Source organism: Pavona decussata, unplaced genomic scaffold (assembly GCF_977016875.1).
Source record: "Pavona decussata unplaced genomic scaffold, jaPavDecu1.1 SCAFFOLD_106, whole genome shotgun sequence".
In the NCBI taxonomy this organism is placed as follows: Eukaryota; Metazoa; Cnidaria; class Anthozoa; order Scleractinia; family Agariciidae; genus Pavona; species Pavona decussata.
The window spans coordinates 1,113,990-1,138,103 of record NW_028145520.1 but is presented as its reverse complement, the minus strand read 5'-3'; the positions used below and the strand labels follow the sequence as shown (position 1 = coordinate 1,138,103).

General features: G+C 37.5%; 1 protein-coding gene and 1 long non-coding RNA gene across 2 annotated transcripts; both read left to right on the top strand.

The window, feature by feature from the left end:
• The first annotated feature begins 2,558 nt into the window (after window positions 1-2,558).
• On the top strand, window positions 2,559-17,395 carry LOC146471133 (N-alpha-acetyltransferase 50-like). Its single transcript, XM_085121186.1, has 6 exons — window positions 2,559-2,704; window positions 2,776-2,872; window positions 8,917-8,959; window positions 11,970-12,089; window positions 14,256-14,322; window positions 15,086-17,395. Exons 1-6 carry the CDS (start codon window positions 2,601-2,603, stop codon window positions 15,243-15,245), a joined length of 591 nt encoding a protein of 196 aa, XP_084977312.1. The 5' UTR covers window positions 2,559-2,600; the 3' UTR covers window positions 15,246-17,395.
• On the top strand, window positions 5,428-6,887 carry LOC146471134 (uncharacterized). Its single transcript, XR_014866879.1, has 2 exons — window positions 5,428-6,072; window positions 6,301-6,887. It is a non-coding gene; the product is annotated as an uncharacterized LOC146471134 (long non-coding RNA).
• Window positions 17,396-24,114: the final 6,719 nt, after the last annotated feature.

Below are 24,114 nucleotides of genomic sequence, written 5' to 3'. Positions count from 1 at the left end.
TAACAAGGTATGAGTGCCTTCATTGCTGTTGTATATAAAAACAAACTGTTGGCCAAGGAAACTGACAGATAGTAAACGGATCATTAAAGGTTGTGAAAAGGCACTTGCACCATTAGAATTCAAGCCTGATTGATGCACATTAATTTGCTTTTATTATATATTTTTTGGCACATTGTTTTTTAACTTACAAAAATTCTGGGGGGCTCAAGCCCTCCCTGCTACAGGCCTGTTTCGTCACAAGCGCGTGTCTGTTGTTCACCTTCAGTTTCACAATGAAGCAGTAGAAAACAATGTTCTCCTTCCTGTCTGTCAGGGAAGCCAAGAAGTCGCAAATAGAAACAGTTACAGGAAACAGTAATTTTAGAGGTAAACAAATATCTAATCTGCAAGCAATGAGAAATCAGTTGGATTTCCCCACAGAAAGTAATCTTGTGTTGCTGAACTGATTGATCAATACTCTCGTGTGGTGATGGAAAAGGCAGTCTTCGTTATGAAATGCTTTTCATTCAGGTCAAAAGTGTACATTTTCAGACGATGTGTTGAGAGAAGCCTTGACAATAAAACCATTCAAAATGTGAAATAAGGATGGTGCATACTAATACAAAGTATTTTTGCATGGTTTATGACTATTTGGGAAAAGCAAATATTAGCAAAGGCTATTGGAATCCAAAAAGAAAATTGGGGGTAACAACAAAGCACCAAAATACAAAACAACGTATTGCACTTTTTCTCCAAATTAAAGCTTAATTACGCGGGATGCCCTCGGGACAGACTGTGTCAAAATTTCAGTAACATTCCTTTTTTTTTTTCTTTTTCTTCCTCATAGTCACAAATTGCAATGAATAAATTAATTGAACCTGAATTAATTCTGCTCTCTATGAGAGGGGATATTATTTTTTGTCCTCTATTGCTCTCATTGCCTTCAACAAAAACAGAACCATTCTCTGCGGGTATGTCCGGAGGGAGGGGATCGACTCATCCCTATCTGTGTAAATTACACATAGCCATAAGTCAAAAGAAGGTTTCTCAGTTTCAAATTGGCGGCCATATTACATGTTTTAGACTCAAATATTCCGTTTTCACAAAGAAAAATTAACCCTTCTGAAGCAGTAACTAAGTCGAAAGAATAACTTCTAAGACGTACTCGACAGCTTAAACAGTGGAAATTGAAGGGTTCCTGTTTGACAGATTCTAGAACTAAAATGCAAGGAGGAAAGGTCATTGATAAGCTTAAACACATACCACATCACTTTGTTGAACTGCTGGAAATCCACTTCACAAAAAAAAGTAAATGTTTGATTTTCAATTTTAACTAAAAGTTTTCATTAAGGAAAGCTTTTTGTCTGTTTTTCTTACTGATTTTTTGATGAAACAGGGACATGTTGTAATCTTACATTTATTGACATTACATAACCAGAATAGAAAACGTGAGTCAGGCATGTATAATATGTGTGTGGTCCATCATTACGTTATCACAAATCAATTTCCAGTATGACGATAAGTAGTGTAATGCAAGGATACTGCCGAAACAACATCACGCTATCTTTGTGACTCAAACTATTCCATTATCTCAATCAGGACGGGTTATCTCTGAAAAATGCATGGTTACCCCCAATTTTCTTTTTGAATTCCAATAACCCAGCTTCCCAAGATCTGCTTTGCCTGCGCAGTTATCACCTACGCAAATACATCTCTGTTTTGACAGTACAGGCACCGCCATTAAGAAACTGGGCTTTCTCGGACCGTCCTGAGATGTACAGAATGTATGCAGAGTACCAAAAGAAGGCACCGTCCTTAAAAACGAATATGTAATGAATTTTGTTGCGATTTTAGAGAAGACCGCTGATTTTGTAACGACACCTCACATAAGCACAACGAGGATACCCCAGAATAGGCCATTTTACAGTTGTGTACTAAGTGACCTGGCCTTGCATTGGAAGCGAGGCTGGGTGTGACCTTGTTTTGATACAAACCTCACTGCTTTTCATATGTAGATCATGCTGTTCTTATGCTAACTAGTTTGCATTTACATATGAAAAGCAGTGAGGTTTGTATCAAAACAAGGTCACCCCCAGCCTCGCTTCCAACGCAAGGCCAGGTCACAAAGGACACAACTGTAAAATGGTCTATTAGGGAAGTGAATTTTGGCTATTTTTCTTTGGCTTTAAAGCAAGGACTAAAAGTTAAACACAGAACAAAACTCTTGCAAATCAAAATTCTGCTCTATTTCATTTCTAATTTCGAAGGTGTAAAATTAGTAAACTGCAATACGTATTTGATGAAGGTCTTTTTTAAAACCTGCTTGTTTTTGGAAACGACAACATTAACGATAAAGCGCTTTGCAATTCGAGAAAGAAATAAACATAGCTGCGATTCACCAGATTACTCCACCGGTTTGAAAAGCCCTTTAACCTGTTGTGCTAAAAACAAGGGAGAACACTGAAATGTTTGCGTGCTGACCTGGTAAACATAACGTTTTCTGAGCGCTTTGTTCCTCATTCTGTATGCATGCCGCCATGTTGACTACCAACAGGGAAATGGAAGCGAGGCTGTGGTAGCCCCAGGTTTTATCCGTCAACTCACTGAAGCGAGTCTCGAGCATGGGCAGTGTTATTTGGCGGGAAGTAACCCAAAGTAACCCACGAGTCATGCCGCAAAATATGTCTAACGATCGTGAAATTGTTAGCTCCAAACGTACAAAACCGTGAGTCAGGTTTGCTTTTGATGCTTTAGTCGTTTCCCTCTATAGTGATCCTTGTTTCTTTGGCCTTATAGGAAGGGAAGAACGGAACTTGGTGATGTTACACCTCACAATATTAAGCAGCTGAAGAAACTGAACTCCGTTGTGTTTCCGGTGAGCTACAATGATAAGGTGAGCTTTACATTAAGGAATTCCCTTGAATAGCTTAATTAGAGCTTATCATATTAAAATACTACAAAAAATCAACAAACATAGGGGAAGGCTGTTCTAGTCTGTGCTGTTTTATTACATGGATATTTCAAGCGGAGTCGATTTCGGAAACCAATCGAAAGTGATCGTTGTCATTGTACAGATGCGAAAAGACCCGGCTTGGTTAAATCGATGAAAATCCAGTCGATCAATGAATGTCAGTCAATTAAATTGGGTAATTAATGAAAATTTATACTGCCCAATCGATGATCAAGTGATAATCACGGAATTTGTGCTACAAAGTATTAATTTCATCGATTTTTAGTGATTGATTTTCCCTTTTTAGCATGTTTTGTCAGAGCTCACATTGTAACATCCCACACATGTCTGATCAAGTTGCAGCACGAGGGCAAAGTTATATCCTCCTCAAGGCTTGTGATATTCCCCGTCATGTATGAATGTCCATTTTGTACAATTTTCTTTTGTTCCTCTTGGGAATTAACTAGCAAAATTAATACATTGTATCTTACTCTGTTTGTATGGTTGGGCTTTCAGAATACCGGGTGCACTTTTCATTCAATTTAAACTGATGCTCCTGCAGTCCCACAGTCATCAAACGTTCAAGTCTGAGTTTACAACAAGAAAGGAACTTAATGCTGTGTGTTGCCAAATGAAACTGCCAATTGGCTGGCAAATGTGACTATTCTGCGTGTGACCATGAAAATATACACTTTTGATAAAGTGTACTTGATCTTAAGGCCCGGGTTAAACGGCGTACTTCACATGAGCCGAACTCAATTCAACTAATTAGCATGAGTTAAGTTCATGTGAAGTTCGGCGTTTGACCCAATTAAGTTCGGGTAATTTTATTTGGATCGGCTGAGCAGTTCTTCACGCCTAGTCCAGGCGTGAAGAACGGCTGAAGATTGACTTTGGGTCAAACGCCGATCTTCACATGAGCCGAACCCAATGCACGAATTACATTAATGTATTTCTGAATATAACAGGGCCAGTGATTGGCTAAAAACCCTTGGCGTAAAATCAGTCATGCAGAAAACCTGAAGAATGAGGCAACTTCGAATTCCAACGGTTTTTGCCTAATTTAAAACAGGCCACAAAGACACGAAAAACATTAACCTATAAGTTTTATCGCTTAATACTCAAGAATCAACATTGTTGAACTCATTTTATATCCGTTAAGTTTTTTGTTGTTTTCCTTTGGGTAATTAATCTGAACAGAAGAAATTTGGAGGAATTGGCAAGCCTTCATTATAATTATATTTTTTTGCTAAAAGTCACATATTTTCAATATTTTTCTGTTATTTTCTTATATCCTTCACAGATATTTCTTGATCGCTTTGCTTTATATTCGATCTTGCAGTTAAGTTCGGCTGAATTAAGTTCGAGGTTTGCCTCAACTGGGCGAACTTAATAAATTACCTAAACTGTAATTAGGTTTGGCTCATGTGAAGTACGGCGTTTAACCCGGGCCTAAGTGTTCATCAACGTCTCACCCAACCTTGATTTTTCATTGGCTGTGGGAGTGCTAGTCTTACACACAATCTAATAAATCACCTACTAAGGGGTTGCAGGATTGTAGGACTGCAGGAGCACTATATTTTGTTTTTTTATTGAATATTTGACAACTGTAGGAGCAGTTGATTTGTGCTGTTACAAGTCAGCTGTGTATTCTGAAATTGCTCCCTTTTTTTCTTGAGTTGCTATTCGTGAGGCTTTTCCCATCACAATTTCTACCTTGAATCAATATTATTCAGTTGTTGTTTTAACATGGATTTCCAAGTTCATGTGTAGCTTTTTTTTTTTTTGGAAAAAATCTTGCCTTCTGTTTAATGGTGGTAATTGGCATGTTCTTGTTTCCAGATGGCTAGTCAATGTTTAGTTTCATGTTGCAGCACATTAGAAAACATTTAACACTGTTCTGTGATACAATCAAATCACACCATAGCTGTTTTCAGCATCATAATTACATTCAATTTCATCTTCCCTATTTTGCATTTTGATTAGGGGGTATTATGTCTGGGGTGTTACACCAGGTGTATATTTTGATTATGGGGTGTTACAGTACCGCTCAAAAGTAAGTTACCAGTCTTGGCTTGTTTCTTGCAAGTCGAAAGTCGTGTCTCTCATATCGAGAGATACGACTCCCATCTCCCAATACGAGAATCTTGTCTCGTGACAATCACTGAAGCGGAAATTTTGAAATATTACCGAACTAAAATTTCTTGCCAGAAGAAAAACAGTTGTCTTGCTGTATGTTTATCTGTGCCATTTTTAAAACAGCCTGTGCCAACAGTGGATGATTCCATCCTACATGTTTGTTTGCATTGTATGAGCTAATGTGATTTGAAATAATTTTTCACCAGAAAATAATGTACCAAGCTAATCAGTCATGGTATTTCAAGCAGTACACATGAACCTTGAGATTGCCCTCTGCCATATAATCCCTTGCATGAGAATCAAATATTTTAAACCCCATATTACCATTGTGTGGTTCCATTGTGTGGTTCCTCCCGAGGGGGAGGGGGGTCTGAAAGCGCTAAATTTCCGAGGGGTTAGGGGGTTACACGAACAGTTTACTTTCCAGGGGGTTCGAAATCGTTTTGAAAATGTGCAAATCGAAAAATACTTACGTGCTTATTCGATTGCCAAAACAGTTGAAACTTTGACAAGCAGAAATAATGAATGATTCCTTTTCATATTTTTCCGTTATTGTTTCGACTTTGGATATGGAAGACAGCGCTTCTGAGCAGCATGTTGCAGATATTGGTTCGATATGGATTACAAACAAACAAAATGGCCGACCACAAAGTTGTCCCCAGTCCCCTCGCATTAGATGTGAAGCGAGGTAAAGTGCACTTCCGTTCACCGTTCATTCCCGCAAAATTCAATAAAAGTAATTATACCTTTTTCCTAGCGTTATTCAAATGATGTGCCTGCAAACAGGCTCCCTAGTGAAAGTGTGTGAAAAGAAAAAGAGCGACTGTTACTTGTATCAAAGCGGAAATACATGTACGCGAAGAAAAAACATGTTCTAATTCAGTAATTGGCTTATCATCAAACGTTGCATGTTTGCGTGTCAAATTCCAAAGTTTGAATCAGCTTTTCACACGAACGATAGCGGAAGATTACTATCGATAAACAAAGTTTTTTATTCTGCGACAGTAAAAAGGCGCGACATTTCCGTATTTAACGGGCCAAACGTGGCGCTAATTAGGGTAGCTGTCTTGGCCTTCTGTAGAATTATTTATTTCCGATAAATCATTCCGCTAAAAAAAAAATATCGCAAAACCTTTGCGGGTGTACGCGTAAAAGCCTTTGCTCTATGAAATCTCAAAATACTTTGTGATCACTCGTGCGACACATGGTTTGAATTTGACAGACCGCGTGAGGTGAGTTAGCGCGCAGGTAGAGTAATTTGATATGTTGTGTTGACAATGCATAAATTGAAAAGTCAACCGTGTAAAACATCTGGAAATTGTTTAAACGCCTTACCTTCAGTCTTTTTTTTATTCGTGAGTGAAAGTCTCCTTTAATGATTGAATCTAGTGATGAGCTTTTATGAGATACATTTTAGGCTTCGTTTGCTTGTTAATTAACACTTCAATATTAACAGGTCCTATTTGCATATTGTCTAGACTTTTCCGTGTTCATTTTAGGGAAAATTCTGAAAGTTTATCACACAGCTCTGACGCCTCATAGCCCAACAAGGTTATTCTGAACCTAACAAATATGTTTTTTTCGATATATTTTCAATGCACGATAAAAATTAGTATCGAATGTGATGAGGGCAAGTTAAATGTTCATATTTAAAAGTTTACCGTGATAAAATATTTATTCTGCGATTAATACGTTTTTTAAAATCTACGTGTACACTTAACGGCTGGAGATTTATAAAAGGAGCAAGGTGATAGAATAAAAAGAAATAACTTAATTTTTGCATTTATTCGTTTATGGAATTTTCCAGGGGGTATGGGGACCATGTGGCAAAATCGAGGAATTTCCGAGGGGGTGGGGGGTGTCCAGCGAGACCCTCTGGAGCGGAAATTCATGGGGGGTGGGGGGTCAAATTGAAAAAATCCTCCGTGGGGGGGTATGGATATTTTCTGGAACCACAGATTGCAGTAGATAGCAACACCAGTAAACCTTACTGTTAATATAACATTAGTGTAACCATCAGATATGAGTGATTCAAAGGCTCTTTGTAAAAAGGCACAGTACTGATATCATTCTATTATTGTCTCTCGATGCACAGTAGCTATCACTGTATTCTAGTTGATAGTCAGCCTGAAACATTTAACACTGTTGGTAATTCTGTTTGTATTAAATACAGTCTTGCTAATTCAGATCATGAGCAGAACTAGTACTTTGTCTGGTATTGTAAATCAAAGAACATAACTCATTGCTTCATATTGTGGCCCTTCATTTTGTTCAACAATTTTACCAAAGTGTCAGTTTGGCTTATCCTGTTTTCATGTCTGTTGAGTTTTGTTTTTAATCAAGGAAAATTTTATCCCGTTGGCAGACGAGTCCATGTTACTCAAAAATATAAATATTATCGCTTAGCATGGCTGATGTAATAATTCCAAATTCTGAAAAAATCTGAAATGAAGAAAATTTTTAAAACCATTGTAAATTACAACTGCAAATGCGAATCAGTAATTCACCTTGTACAGTTTATATTAGTAGCTAGTGCTGTGCGCCGCAGATGTTTTTTTTTTTTTTTTGTTTTTTTGTTTTTTTGTATCCTTACTCATGGCCTACTGGCTCTAAAACTAAAAATTCTGGGGCAGCCTTGGTTACAATCACACTGTAAAAAGCACAATCAAGTTTTCTTTTACACAGTTTGTTTTCCATGTGGAAACGACAACAATCCTGTTGGCCAGATAGATTGACACAAATGCAATTAAAAAGGTTGAAAGTTCGGATTTTACTGTGAGAATCTTTTATTACTACTTTTTAATATTTTATACTTAGTCAGTGTTAAACGCAGACTGGAGACAGGACATAAAAAACAGACAGAGGGTAAAATTTAGACCAGGATATTCAATACTTATAATATCCATGTACTTGCTTGTACTATGCTAGAGCTGTAAAACAATGGACAAAAGACAACTGAGATTTCATGATGTCGACTTTCTGGCCTTTACAGCTGGATATACCAGGAAAGAAGCCCAAGTTCAAGCACAAATGTTTATCACTAGATCTGCTCACAGGGAAAGAAGCTTTTTCAAAGATTAGTAATGATTTTCCTTTGATGTTTATGTTATAAATTTATCCATATTCGCAATTAGCAATTACCCGCAAGTTTGTCTTTTGATTGACACTTATACTTGCTTTGTTTCTTAAAGTGCACCTAACGCCGAACTTTTTTTTTCCTCTTAAATAAATCTTTGCACTTGTTCGAAACATATTGCGCTATTTGGCGCCTTTTTAACCAAATCTTGACTTTTTAAAGGCTGTGAAAGTTACGAAATCTAGCCATCATCTGTCCCATGACCAAGCTAGTAAGGGGCATGGGTCCATTCCTTACTTAATGACACAAACTGATTTGCATTATATTAAGTATTTGTGAAAATGCATGCAAAGCAGTTTGTGACGTCATGTGAGAGTGGTAACTTACTTTTGAGCGGTACTGTACTATGGAAGTTAAATTCAACATGTTACGATGTAGTTAGCAATCAGCATAGTACACTAGCAATCTTAGTTGAATCCAATTTTACACAACAATAATCACAGTCTTTGAACTTGGCCTGACATGTTTTTCCCCTTAATAAATGTTGATACCATGGCTCGCATGTTTGGCTCGCATGCCTCGCACGTTTGGCTCGCTGGCTCGCTGGCTCACACATTGGCCACGCTCTGGCCAAAGTTGAGTTCCCTTTGAACAACAGGTAGTTGGATGCTTGCATGATGGACAATCTGCCAAATGGCAAAGGTACCAGATGTAATTGCTGACTGCACCTCTACACTCTTTTAAGTCTAATGGTAATTTTTTTCCTCAATAGTTTTACAAGGATGTGCTTGAAGTTGGAGAATTAGCCAAACTGGGTAACTATTTTGATGACAGTTAAAAAAACATTGCATTGTAAAGGTGTCTAAAAGAATTTATTACAGGGCTTCTGAAAGGGTGCACAGGTGTGGAACTGCACAATTCGGTCAAACCTGCACAATATCACACAATAAAAATCTGCACAATCCAACAATAAGACAGTCCTATTGATTACCAAGATTTTTGGACACTTTTAGGCGGTTTACCTTTCAAAACAATCAAGAAATTACACACATTCCATTGATAAAATTGAGCGGACATAATTATATTAAACAAGGCGTTTCCATAGCTCTGCACTGGCCTGCAGCGCACTACCCTCAGCTTCTAATCTTATTTTTCATTGGCGGATTACGACAATTGTTTGGCAAATAACAAATCAGAATTGCTGTTAAATAGTACCACTTAGCTCTGGACTTCGAATTGAGACAAAAATATCAGTAATATTCTTGACAAGTTCCCAGGTTTGACAAAAAGTTTTATGTAAGTTACACAGTAGAAAACAAAAACAAAACATACTCAGCTCAGTTCATTTCCTGACAAACTTTTACAGGCAAAAACATTGTAGAGGATATATGTAGCTGCCTACAGTTTGTATATTTCCGAATTATGGACAAGTTCTTGACAAAAACTGACAATGTTAACCATACAGCTATAAAAATAACAGCAGCAGACAGGGTGAAAAACTTTCGTGCAAGGCTTTGTAAAGACTCATGGTTTTACGATCACTGCAAAGCATTTCTTAATTAATTCATAACTAAGTTATCATTCTCATTCATGACTCAACAAGAAGCTTTTTTTTTGGTGGCAAAAACATTGCACAATCCAGCAAAACTCCCTGCACAATCAACGTTTTCTATAATTTGTCCCCCAAATCTCGCACAATTATATAATATATTTTCCCGCACCCTGTCAGAAGCCCTGCTAATTTCCCACTGATCCTGTTATTTGCACAATAAAATTATGGATACTTTTCATTTTCTTCTGACCTTTTAAACGGAAAGTATGGCACTTCCACATAATGATTGGAGGTGGTATTTCTTCTGTTGTACCTTACTGTTACTAATTTCTGTGGGAACTTAATTTTGCGAGACTTAATCAGAAACAGCATATTAATATCAACATTTCATGCTGATCTGCATGAACTTAAGAACAGGTATTCTCAGAAAAGGTACTACAGATTTTAATGCTAAATAGCCATATTTTGAAACAATATTGAACAGAACCATAAATGAACAAACTAAAAACAATTTGACATTTTTGTTTGGTACAAAACACAACTTTATCCAACACAGGTCAGCATTTACAGTACCATGCAAATGTAAGTTGACAGTCTCGACTTGAAACTTGATCCTCGATCCTCAAATTTATCAAGAATTGAGTTTTGAGTATCGAGACGCCCGGAGAATTTATTCAAGGATCTGGATGACAGATTTTGAGAAAACAATTTAAAATTTCTCGAACTTCAAACAAATAATAAGAGAGAACAAATTAATAAAAGCCATTTTCGCATGGTTCTTGCATGTAGTCTCTTCATAGCAGGCTTTTAGCCTAGATTCCATTAGTGGCCGTCCAGTAACTAACGTGGGTCCAAAGGCCTCATCCTGCTAGGGGGGTCTGGGGGTCATGCTCCCCAAAAAAATTTTGAAAATTTGAAACATCTTAGGTGCATTTTCCGCGATTTTCAGTCGATGAACTCATTGATCAGACTTGAATGTTAAATGAGTTGTTTTCTTTGCCAAAAACCTAAAATGGATTGAACACTGTACTTGGTTCTGCCCACTAAATGCATCAGTTGTGTTAACACCCCGATGCTTGTCTTTTATTCCAACGTTTGTCTGATGTTTGTCTTGGCGGCCATTTTAGGGGAAGTTGGAGACTGGGAACGAGCAAAGTTACTATTTCATGTAGCCACCAGCAAGCACTCCCCAGTAGGAATGCTTCTTGCTGGTTAGTGGTTACATGACGATCCTTTCGATGAAATCGATTCGGTAACACGTTATGCTCTACACGGGCCAAAACAGGAAAATAGTGCCCAATATTCACCTATGAAGTAACCAAAGGAAACTAAAGTAGAATAATAATAATAACAATCTTTTATTAGTGAACCTCCATCACTAAGAGTGGTTTAAATAGAGGTTCTAAAACTAGATATACATTATATAATGATTCAACTAGAAATCATAAAATATAGAGTTAAAATCTAAATATATATAAACTTAAATATAAATGAATTATTTTCATGTTGTTAATTTTTGCAATAATTTTCTTGGGGGGTCTTTAGTTTTGCAATTTTTTGGCAATTGCAAAAATTGTGGCAATTAAGCCCTGTGATTCAAAATAAGTTACAGTAAGGTTCATGTAAGAGATGTTGAAAATTGGAACTCTTTTAAGATGTCCATTAAATCGCTATCTCAGAAAGGAAGCAATCATTGTGTCAAGCAGGTTTTGGTCCCTGAAGTTTTAGTTTATGACCTAATTACTCTAACTTTTTTGTCTCCAAAGATTTCAATCTGTTTTTGTCGTCGAACTCAAACCAATTTGGAAGCCTGAAAATACATGCCCCTAAGGAAGCCTTTTGAATTATATAAACCCAGTGTATATGTTGTGGTTCAATTGTATCCTTGGTTTAAATTTTATTTCCCTTTGTTTTGGGGTATGGAAATGATAATGAGTTTAAAACAATGGGAAATAAAAATTAAACCAAGGATAAAATTGAACCACAGCATATATGTTTAAAATTTTATGGTATTTGTGGAGAAAAAGTGAACATGAAAATGTTATGTCAACCTGGAAACAGTGGAGAGAAGAGCCACTCCTTGGATTCCATTGTAATTCCTATTTATTTATTTTATTTATATGTATACAAAAACCATGAGCTTAGCTTTTAGATGAATTCCCCCACAGGTCCCCTTAGTGTGCCATCTCACTTGGCTCATGACAAAATAGGCATGTGCACATGGTATTCCACTACATTGCTTATGCTGTTCATTTTTTTTCTCTTTCTTCTAGCATATTACAATGATATTGTAGTTGGCGCAGTGTGCTGTCGGATTGACCAAACTGAAGATGCCAGAAGACTTTATATCATGACTCTAGGATGTTTAGCTCCTTACAGAAGACTGGGCATTGGTAAGTTGCTAAAGTCCCTGAATAACTTGTTCTCTTGTATCTGGACTGTGCTGGTGAAAGTTTGGGAGAACTTATTAAAATCACTTGTGGAAACATTTACTCTCAACTTTACTTCACAGTTCGTGTTTTCTTTAATTCCTACTTTACATGTAAATGTACACATACATGTAAGGTTATGACAAAACAGTAAGTATTCTGTAGATAGGGTTGATCATGCTGGCATTTCTAGCATTTCTTCTGTGTAAGTCTCTTAAGTCTCTGACTTTCTCTGTACCTTTTCAAACAAAAATTGAATACAACAAATCGTACAACAGAGCTCGAAATAATTAACAAACAATAGCCAGTTATGTCCAGTCAAACTTACATTTGCTCAGACAAGGCGGTTTTCGACCAGACAAATATTCAAACAAGTTTGACTTAACAATTAACACGCCTCTTAATGACAGCCCTGCGTGGTGTTTGCAAGCTTTATGACCTTCGTTAATTTCTTTACTGTTCTACGGATTGGTTACAAGAAGGAAAGTGTCCTAGATTTTACAAGAATAGTAAATATTGAGAACCCATCTTATTTAGAGTTGAATCACTGTTAAGTTACAGACTCATTGTTCAGTCAGATCCCTATTAAGCACCCAGTTATAAAAATCTTTCCTTCCTTCAAGTTTTCTAGGGTGTATACTTTAATAGACCATAAAATGACATCACAAAAAATGTTCAAAACTCAAGCGGAGCCATGAGCTTAAGGCAACTGGTTTCAGCGGTTTGTCATTTACAATACTGACCAACATGCAAAGGAATGAATAAAAGTTAACTTTTAATTTAAGTGTAGTTGCATTTTTAACTTTGTAGAGAGGGTGGTTTACACACCACTTTCCAGCAAGGTACAGAGTGGTGCAGTAATTTGTGGTTGCAATTTAATGACTGTGCAAAGAAGTTCCAATTGCCACTCAGAAGCCTTTATTTGTCATTGTAATGTTCTGTAATATGCAGTTTAAGACAAAGTCATTATTGTAATTTCTTTAACGGAAACAGGAATATTGTTTAGTATGTTAACTTTCTAAACAAGCTCAAAATTGTGATGTCTATTGAATTCAGCGTATGTGACCAGACAAGAAGTCCAGCTATCCTAGAATATTTCGGGTCAAGCTCTCATAATTTCTGAACCGATGTTGTGTGTGGGGTGACCGTTATTTCAATTCCTGTACAAGGAAGCTTCACCTTCACACTTCACACTTCCTTTATCAAAATGCCATTTAAAGTTCAAGCTTTCTCTTTTTTACGCCATTTTTGAGCTGCGTTTCTAGAAAAATAGCTCTGTAGTTGTTGTGCGGAAAAAAATGGTTCATAAAAAGAAATTGTTCATGGTTCATGTTACTCAATCATGTTCTCGCTACAATCAGAAGGCACGCTTGTATTTCAGCTCTTGGATCTAAACAGAAAATCACAAAGTGTCCCGTCTTCCTCTTTGTCTTTTTCCTTTTCTTTTTCCTTTTCCAATCCACTGACCTAGTCTTGACAATACGTACCATAATCCCAGCAGTCACTCTTGACTCATGTTTTACTTCATTAAAAACAACAACATTTGTACTGAACTTTGTTGGTTGCCTTATGTCCTGACAAGAACTAATTATTACTACAAGTTACATTCTTTATTCACCCCCGGGCACACGTGATGACTGTAGAAACACTTTCACAATCCAAAAATAGCTCTTGCATGCTCTGTGTACCTATGTTTTTTGTAAGGGGGAGGGGTGTATTGGATAAGTTTTGGCTGCATGGAACTTATCCACCCCCTTTTAGTTTGTCTTTGTAATAAGATTTTTCTGGAATTTAGTACCTCATGTTAGTAGTCCAAACCACTTGGACGTCTTTTAGCCTAGCAATTAGCAGAGCAAAATAATTGTTTTATGTGCATGTTTATTAGTATACATTCTTTTTCACTATAAATATTCAACTATCTCACTGCAATTTAACTGAATTGGCAAACTCGACGATACAGTTACAAAAAGTGTTGGTAATTGAGCATTGTAAGCTATTATTTCACAGTATACAACTCAAACACATCAATTGGTTTGTCACATGCAAACAAACTGTTTCTTTCATTCAACAAGTGAGTCCCTTGGATTTCTTAAACTAAACTAAACTGAATTGGCTTTTTTTGTCTTCCAGGAACCATCATGCTAGAACATGTTCTGAAATGCTGTGACAAAGATGGCAACATTGACAATGTTTATTTGTAAGTGTCATTGTTTTTTCCTACAATGTCTTGTTCTTAGTTTGCTAGATGCTTTATTTGGCTGGTCTCTAGGATTCAAGGCTCAGGTGTCATCAAGTTTAAGTTGATTTTGCCACTTCTGGCATTGTTTTTTTTTTGTTTGCTCTTTGTCCACTCAGTCTCATTACCCAAGGGCTTGAGTTATTAATTTTTGTGATGCTAAATGAAACTTATTACAGTGTAGATGCACTGTGTACTTTACATACAGTGTAGGTAAAAGGGATTTAAAGGGAAGTGTCACAGGAATGTGGTGTCCTGTCAAAAAGACAAATAACTTTTCTATCATCAGAAACCTAAAAATGGTGTATTGATTCAAATTACCACTTACCGCTCCAGTATACTAAGACTGTTGATGAGTGTCTCTGGCCACAGATGGACTGGGTGGGAATGGATTGGAACTTGAAAAAAGTTGGGCTAACGATTTGTAAGTGGTAGCGTTTTTATTTCCAGAATGTAAATGTACTAGAACAGATCATGACTTATTCCTTTCAATAATATAGTTGATTTCTGTTCTCTACATTCTGCAATTTTAACTAATTCTAACTAAAAAGTGGAAGTGTGGTTGGACCATTTTCATCTAAAAAGTTTGATCATCACCCACAGCTTGTTTTTCCTACCATACAAAAGAAAACAGGTTCACCCTTAGCAACCACTCTGTTATATATTGTTAAAACCTAATCAAGGTGTGGGTTCAGTTTGTGTGACATGAGTATTTTTTTTGCAGGCATGTTCAAGTCAGCAATGAAGGAGCAATAGGATTTTACAAAGGATTTGGATTTGAAATAATAGAAACAAAGAAACAATACTATAAGCATATTGAACCAGCAGATGCACATGTCTTACAGAAAACGCTCAAGAATAAAAAGAGTGACACTTGTTCATAAAGGAAAAAACAAGGAAGAGAGCAATGAAGAACAATCCCAACGCATAAACAGCAAATTTATAATTGCCCATGGGTAATGTTGGTTTACCCTTGGAGAGGAGAAGCAATAATAATAATGATAATAATAAATATTATTATTATTATTATTATTATTATTATTATTATTATTATTATTATTATTATTATTAGTAATGGTAATAGGACTGAGTGGAGTACAATTCAGGGAGTAATCGGGTGAGTAATTTCCGATTTGAAATTATGAGCCTGATTACCCCTGAATAGACCCTTTGCATAAATGGCGCCCAAATTTGAATAACAATACTTTATACATCCTAAGCCTCATATTCATGTGAAAAATCCTTTGTCTGGAAACATAAACACGAGGCTTAGGATGTATCAAGTATTGTTATTCAAATTTGGGCGCCATTTATGCAAAGGGTCTATTGTATGACACAAAGTCCTATTACCAATTAATTGTGCCAGTAACAAAGTGCGACAATCTCAGTCTTTGAATATTTATTAACATCTGAAAATGGCTGAATAAAAGTCACTGGACCAGTTAGTTTCTTCCATTTTTCTTTTCCAGTTGAAGCTGGACAGCTTACCCGGTCACAATTTTTCATTGATTTTGACTGGTTATCATGTGCCATGTCGCATTTGCTACTTGATTTTCATTGGTTCTTTAACTGTCCGATTTGACCTGTCCGATTACAAGCTTCTAGTAATCGGACAGGTCAAATCGGACAGTTTTGGAGTTACATAGCAAAATTAAGCTATAAATATTATTATTATTATTGTTGTTGTTGTTGTTATTATTATTGAAGGGGCTGGTGAAAAAATGCTAAGCAGACATTTAGCTGTTAAATCCAAATTGATCCAAAATTGCAAGAAAAATGTATATTTTTTATCTTGAGCTTTATTACTTTTTCCGTACCTCAGCTTATTAAAAATTATTAGTAGAGGCAACAAAGAGGTCACAGCAGGGCTTGAGGCTTAGGTTAGGTAACTAGCCAGTGACTGGTAAAAATTCAGTTTTGGCCAGTAGATTTTGTGCTTACACTAACCATTTTGGCTCATAAAAATTGTAAAGCATCAAAGTGCTGAATAGAAAACAAAGGTGAAAATGATTTAATAATCACAAAAGCAAATTGAGAGAAAAACACCTACATTTAGACACTTGTGCTTTGTAGCTAAAGTTAGGCTTTTCTTGTTAAGGGCAACTTGAAATTTCAGTCGCAAACAAATAATGCAATTTGTAAACAATAGAAAAACCTTTACAAAATGTATGACCTCGCTCCTCCTTTGTGTAAAACAAATTAGTGAAAACTGCACTTTCTTTTGCTAGTAAAATCTGTCCTGTTACTTTCCACTTGGCTAGTGAGCTGAAAAGTTAATCTTGTAAAATATATTTAGAACTATAATTCTAGCATGGTGATCAATCTGTACATCAAACAAATACTAATGTGGAACAGTTTAAATTTTACACTTTTTCGACCAAGCCCTTCAATTGGCAAAACTACATCCTGGATAATCAAACATTAGATGTCAATTTTCAGAACAGCATGCCTTGCCTGTTTTGTTCAGCTTGTACTGAGTAAGCTTTGGGGTGGGGTGTTTTTTTTCTTTTAACAGTTACAAGAAAGTGTGTTGAAACTAAAATTCATTTAATTGCTTTTGTGATTACAACAGTCTTTCCTCTCAGTGAAATTCAAGTGAGAAGAAGTGCAATGCACAACAGGCCACTTTGAGTGTACACTTAATTGAAGAAGAAATTCACATTCCCAACACTAAACAAACTCTGACAAGGATCACCCCAAAGAACATACACAGTTGTTTTGTGTTGTTTGGTACTGTGGTACTGTCATCATTGTGAGAAATAGTATGTATGTTTGAGTGATGAAATGCACACTGAAAAAGTCCTTTATCTGATCTCTGGAGTTCATTAACTGATAACTGTAAACAGTTTTGACTGGTATTTTTTGTGGAAAGATTTTTTTATTAGATTTGCAATAAAACATCTTTTGTTCAGGTATTTGTAGTGGATTACGACTTTGTAGGCTAACAGCAGAATGTAACCTTTCTAAACCATTACTGCACTGGAGCAAGAGTGCTTGTATTACAATTGTCTTGATAAAAAGTGAATTGATTTTATTCAGGTGTACCATGCTTATTCTACTGACCGTGAACATAGCAACTACCCTTGATGTTCAGTCCTTTCAAAATGGAAGGGGTTTGGGCTGATGCGAGTCCTCAAAATTATGTCTCAATGGAATTTGTCTGATTTACAACATCCTGGCTCTTCTCCTAGACAAGGAACTGTGGCAACGCGCCGGTTCATTCACTATTTCTCTACCAATCAAGAGGCAGCACTCCCATTTCAACAGCCCATTTTACAGTCTTGTGCTTAGTGACCTGGGCTTTGAGTGGGAGGGAGGCTAAGATTGACTTTGTTTTGTTACAAAATACACTGAGCCACACTAATACTAACTAGTTTGAACGCGTTTTGAACACGTTTTCAATGCGTTTAGAACGCATTTTCAACGCATCTAAAACGCGTTTTAAGGGCGATTCGAACTCGATTTCAACGCGTCTTTACGGATTTTGAACTCGTTTAAAAGGATTATTGAACACTTTTTCAACGCTTTTTGCCCTCCTTTCGAATACTTTTTAAACCTCGGGGTATCCAATCGATAGAATCGATAATCGATGACGAAGATTCGTGTGGTTATCGATTATCAATACCAATCGATCGATAAATTGGTATCGATTGATTGCAGATTGACGGCACCGGAATCGACGCATAACAAACACAACTTTGTACGCAGTAATTGTAAACACATTTCATTTTTATGTTAACAGGAGAACAATACTCTCTCCTTTCGTTTTTAAAACGTTAATGCCCCGTCCACAGGAATCTGTATGTTTTCTTTTTTTTTTTTTTTTTTGACAAATTAAAAGTTTGTTCCATGGGCTAATCTATAGACTTCAAAAAACCGAAAAGCGGTTGCATCGTGCCTTCACAGAAAAATTCTGGTAACAGAAGTTGTACTTGCGTAGAAATTATGACACGGAAAGGCAATGACGGGCAAGTGGGTAATTCGAGTACACGTGCAACGGGGTATATTCTTTGCGTTGAGAAGACTGGGTCGGAATTTGTTTTACCAATTTCGTCCCCAGAGATTCCTAAAAATGGCAGATGATCGGACGGGTAGCGTGCGTGACGTCTGTTCGAGGTTGCTGAGCCAATCGATAGCAATCGATCAACGGTTTTTGTGTGGTCATCGATTGGCCTATACTAATCGATACCAATTAACTAATTTTATCGATTGATCGATTGCATTTCCGATCATCGGTTTCCATCGATTGGATACCCCAGGTTTAAACACGTATCGAACGCATTTTAAACGTGTTTTTCGAACGCGTTTTAAACGCTTTTTATCGCGTTTCGAACATTATCAACGCGTTTTTAACGGCTTTTAAACGCGTTTTGAAAACGTTTTTTACACGTTTTCAACACGTTTGGCACACATTTAACATGTTCAGAACGCGTTTGGAACGTGTTTTAAATTCGTTTTTCAGGCGTTTTGAATGCGTTTTTGTCCGCGTATCGAAAACGTTTCGAACACGTTTTAAAACTCGTCTCGTTTAAACGGGTTTTTGAACACGTTCAAAACCCGTTTCGAATGCTTTTATTACACGTTTTAAACGCGATTCCAACCCGTTTTCAACTATTCGGGACGCGTTTAGACGTCTTGAGTCCGTTTCGAACGCGTTTTAAACACTTTTTTCCCGTTTCGAACATTTTCAACACATTTCGGACGCGTTTTAAACGCTTTTTGAACGCGTTTTGGACACTTTTCCAACGCATTTTGAACGCGATTCGAATGCGGCTTAACGCGTTTTCCAACGGGTTTTGAATGCGCTTTAAACGCGTTTCGAACTCGTTTTCTACGCCTTTGACCCTCGTTTTAAACGCGTTTTGAACGTTTTCAAACCGTTCCAAACGCGTTTTGACCACGTTTTAAAAAGCGTTTTATCGAAAATAACAATCTTTAGTGCGAATGAAGATTAATTAACCTGGGTTTAACGTTCCATTACGCAAAAAATATTTCAGTTACAAAAGAGTTTTCAGTTACGTGGTTTCCAACTAATTTCCCACTGGATTTATATGGAAGCTCAAATTTGAAAACGATGCTGCACATGTGCACACTGGTTTCGCAGTAATAGAGCAAAGAGTTCGTCGAAACCGTATACCAAATTAGCATTGTGAAAGGATAGTTAGGCCCGGTTCATACGTCGAACTTTACATGAGCCGAACCTAATCATTTGGTTCGGCGCATGTAAAGATCGACGTATGAATCAGTTAGGATCGACAGATTTGTATTTGGATCGACCCGCCGTTCTATTCGACTGCGCCAGTCGAATAGAACGGCAAAAGTTCGACTTCGATTCAGACGTCGAACTTTTCATGTGCCGAGCCAAATGCATACGTTACGTATAAATTATATAAATTATATAAATTATATCTATCCCAGAGGTCTGTGCATTCCATCGACTTGGCATGCACGCAAAGGACTTCATTCTAAACAAGATGGCGGGAAAAGAGGAATGTACTTGTTCTTCTTGTTTCGAAACAGCTGAATATACTTGTCTGAGATGCAAAAGATTAAAAAAAAAAAGTATCTATTCTTGAAATGCACACGCACTTCAAACCGACAGAAACTTTCCAATACAGGCTATATCAAAGGCGAAGCGTCAAGACTTCTCAGAACGAAATCTTCAAAAACAACATTTGAAGAAAACATGACTCTATTCAAACAGAGATTACGCAACAGATAACCTTATAATAAAACTCTTTCAGAAGTCAACCTCCGCGGAAGAATGTCGGCACTACAAAACAAGCTAAAAACCCGCAAAAACATTTTGAGGTTTGTTATGGAATATCGCCCTTCTGTGCCTAACCTAAAACAATTCAGATAAGTAAATACAGGAGCCATAATCAGGGATGGAGACCGTAAACGTGGGGTCCACGCGTCCCCATGAGTTGTACCAAAAAAATCTATTTTTAGAAAAAATCCCCCCCCCCCCCCCCATCATGTCATAAACCCGCGTGAATACACGCAAATTTGCGTGGGGTTACTACCTTATATGTGACACGGAAAGCAGCTGAGAAAAAATTTACTAAAGATAAAAAAGTCCTTACCTGTCTGAGTACATGTCCTTAGAGTGTAAGCTTTTTTCATTCATTCAACAGTAGCAACGCACGCAGCGCCACCGTTTTGGCGCCTTTTTGACTTTACTGTGAGAGTCATGTGATCAATAGGCCGCTTATTCCAACTTTTCCCGTCTTCTTTCAATTGTTACCTTTTCTTTGTGAGAGTCTAATTCCTTAAATGTGGGCACTGAGAAGATATTCCCTGGCAGAATTTTAAAATTTGGACGCCATTTTGAACGGGTGGAAAAAGATTTCAATTTCTCCACGCGCGATCCTGGCCGTTGACACGCGTGCATAGCGCAATTTTTTTTCTAAAATTAGATTTTTTTGGTACAACACATGGGGACAGGCCCACAAGTCAAAATGGCATCTCGTTACGGTCTCCATCCCTGATTGTGGCTCCTGGTAAATGACACTTGATAGAAAATCTGCCTCTACTAAGGGAGATCTACAAAGACCCTTCCTTACTTTCGTACAGAAAAGTGAGATCTTTGAAAGACGTACTCGCAAATTAGCTTTGAAGGTCATATTCTTCCTATCTCGACCAGTAGGAGCCGTGTTTGGCCTGTCTTTATTATTTTACCAAACAAGCTCTTCCATGTCAGAATTCATCTTTCCCGCCATTTTGAATCTTGTTGAGTAAAAACTACAGCCGCTGACCACGTTAATCTACTTTCTTTAATTAAGTTCGACTTCAGTTAGGTTCGACGTCTGAATCAACTGCCGAACTTAATTATTTGGGTCGACCTTAATAAGTATTAAGTTCGGCTCATGTAAAATTCGACGTATGAACCGGGCCTTAGGGCGTTCGAAGATCCTCGCGAGAAGAGGAGAAACGTGAACACGATAACTGCCAGAAAATGTGCAGCGTGGTTTAGGTTTATGCAGACTTACATACCACGATGTTTGAGCGGGGAGTTGATTGAAGGATTGATTGTTACGCTGACTGTATCTCTGTTGTAATGAAATGTTTTCCTCGTTAAAGAACATTAAGAAGCGTCTAATGTTTTTTCATCCTCTTAAAAGTTTCTTATTTCCTTTAAATTGAACTGATATTCGCATTAATGAATATTCTTCTCTATGTAAAATGCCTTATTGATGACGTCGAAAATGAAAACGTTTGTCTATTTTCATACAATGATTACACATTCACTTTAATTATTTAATTTTTAACACTAATGAAAATTTATTTTCTGATAATGAAGGGCAAAAGGTGTAATAAGCTATTCATCCATCTTAAAAAAAAATAAGGAGCCTTGCTGCCCGCGCCATAAAGAATTCGCATGTCTTTTGGTTCTTAACCTTGGTATTGTTACTGGTCCTGGTGTTGATTTCAGATTAACGCTGTAGCTAGTATTTGGCTTTGTAATAAAAAATTTGATTTGGGTGGTTTTTATTGTTTACAATTCTTTCCAATTCACGCTTTGTCGCTACTTTTCGTCTTTCCTCCAATGTCGGGAGGGATGTTCTCGGTATCCCAATGATGTCCAAACACCTGTTTTCTGTTTTGACTCCAACTCGTCTGCAAGGTATTTCAGCAGACCGCCCCAAACTGGGAATGCATATTCGAGGAGTGGACTTCTCGTGGATATATCTGGTTTTGTTTCAACACGTTTTGACCGCGCTCCCAAGATGTTTTAAACTCGTTTTCAAAAGGTTTTGAATGTCTTTCGAACGCTTTTTAAAAGCGTTTTGAACGCGTCTCCTTTAAAAGCGTTATTGAACACGTTTTAAACGCTTTTCGAACAGGTTTAGAACGCGTTTTAAATACGTTTTGAACGCGTTTTGAGCTCGTTTTTTACGCTTTTAAACTAGCTTTTCACGCGTTTCGAACGTCTTTAAGGCGTTTTGAACGCGTTTCACCACGTTTCGAACGCGATTCGAACTCTTTTTCAACGCGTTTTTACAGGTTTTGAACGCGTTTTAAATGCCTTTCAAACACGTCTCGTTTCAAATTGTTTTTAAAGACGTTTTAAACGCGTTTCCAATCCTTTTTGAACATGTTTCGAAGGCGTGTTAAACGCTTTTTTGGCGCCTTTCGAGCCTTCTAAATAAGTTTCGAACGTTTTTTTTAACGCGTTTGGAACGCATTATAAACGCATTTCCAACGCGTTTTGAGCTTGTTATGAACGCAGTTTAAACGTATATAGAACGCATTTTAAAGGCCTTACCAACGCGTTATGCACGCGCTTGGAGCGCGTTTGGAACGCGTTTCAAATGCTTTTTGAACACCTTTTTAAGACATTTGGAATGCGTTTCGCACGCGTTTTATAAGCAATTTGAACGCGATTTTTTTACGGGTTTTGAATCCGTTTTTTGAACACCTTTTTAAGACATTTGGAATGCGTTTCGCACGCGTTTTATAAGTAATTTGAACGCGATTTAAACGCGTTTTGAACGCGATTCCAACTATTTATACGCGTTTTTTACGGGTTTTGAATCCGTTTCGAACGAACCTGCAATGCGTTTCGTTTTAAGCCGCGTTTCGCATTCGTTTTCTACGCGTTTTCGACGCGTTTTAAACGCTTTTAGATTGCAGTTTCAATGCGTTTTTAAAGCGTGCGAGCTCGATTTCCACGCATTTGGAACGCGTTTTAAACGCTTTTTGAACGAATTTTTAACCCGTTTGGAACGGGTTCAGAACTCGTTTTCAGTGCACTTTGAACACGCTTTGAATTTGTTTCAACACGTGCTGAACACCTTTGGAACGGCTTTTAAACGCGTTTTGAACGCTATCAACACGCTTTGACCGCGTTTCGAACAATTTTTAAAAGCGTTTTCAATGCGTTTCGAACACTTTTGGGACGCGTTTTGAACGCGTTCCATTAAAATGGTTTTTGAACACATTTTAAACGTATTTCGAACGCTTTTTGAACATGTTTCGAACGCGTTTTTCAAGGCATTTAAAACGCGTTTTAAACACGTTTAGAACTAGAGTTCCATTTGTCACCACTTTCTATCCAAGAAAACTGGTTGCCGTTAAAATCATTTCAAGGAACTTCTAGATCCTTCATGAAGACAGCACGACCGCCAATATCTTCAATAAACCACCACTGAGGGCTTTCAGGCGAGCAAAGAATCTGAAGGATTTGCTAGTCAGAAGCAGCTTACCTCAAAACCCTTTGAACCAACTACCAGGAACCTTCCCTTGTGACAGGAACGTTTGCCGTACATGTCCCCACGTCAATCTGTCTCCCACAATAACAACACCCAAAGGGCAGATTAATGTCACAGGACATTATTCCTGCATCACAGACAACGTGGTTTACTGTTTAACATGCACCAAATGTCCATCGGCAGTTTATATCGAGGAGACTGGTCGTAGGTTGGCGGACAGATCCAGGGAGCACCGTAGAGATGTCATCAACGGGAGAAATGGCCTTCCTGTTCCCGCCCATTTCAACCAAGGGAACCATACACTCGGAGATCTGAGAAATTGCAGGAGATGCGGTTGATTTTCAAATATGGAACTGTTAGTCCTAGTGGCCTTAATCATGACTTTAGTTTTGCGTAAATTGTTCGTTTTTTACTTGCTCACGCGCTAGCATGCGCTGTGAGCGCAATAGTAGTGAGCAAGAAGAGCAACGGCAAGATAAGACTCTGCCTTGACCCACAGCCACTGAACAAGGCTTTAAAGCGATGCCATTACCCAATC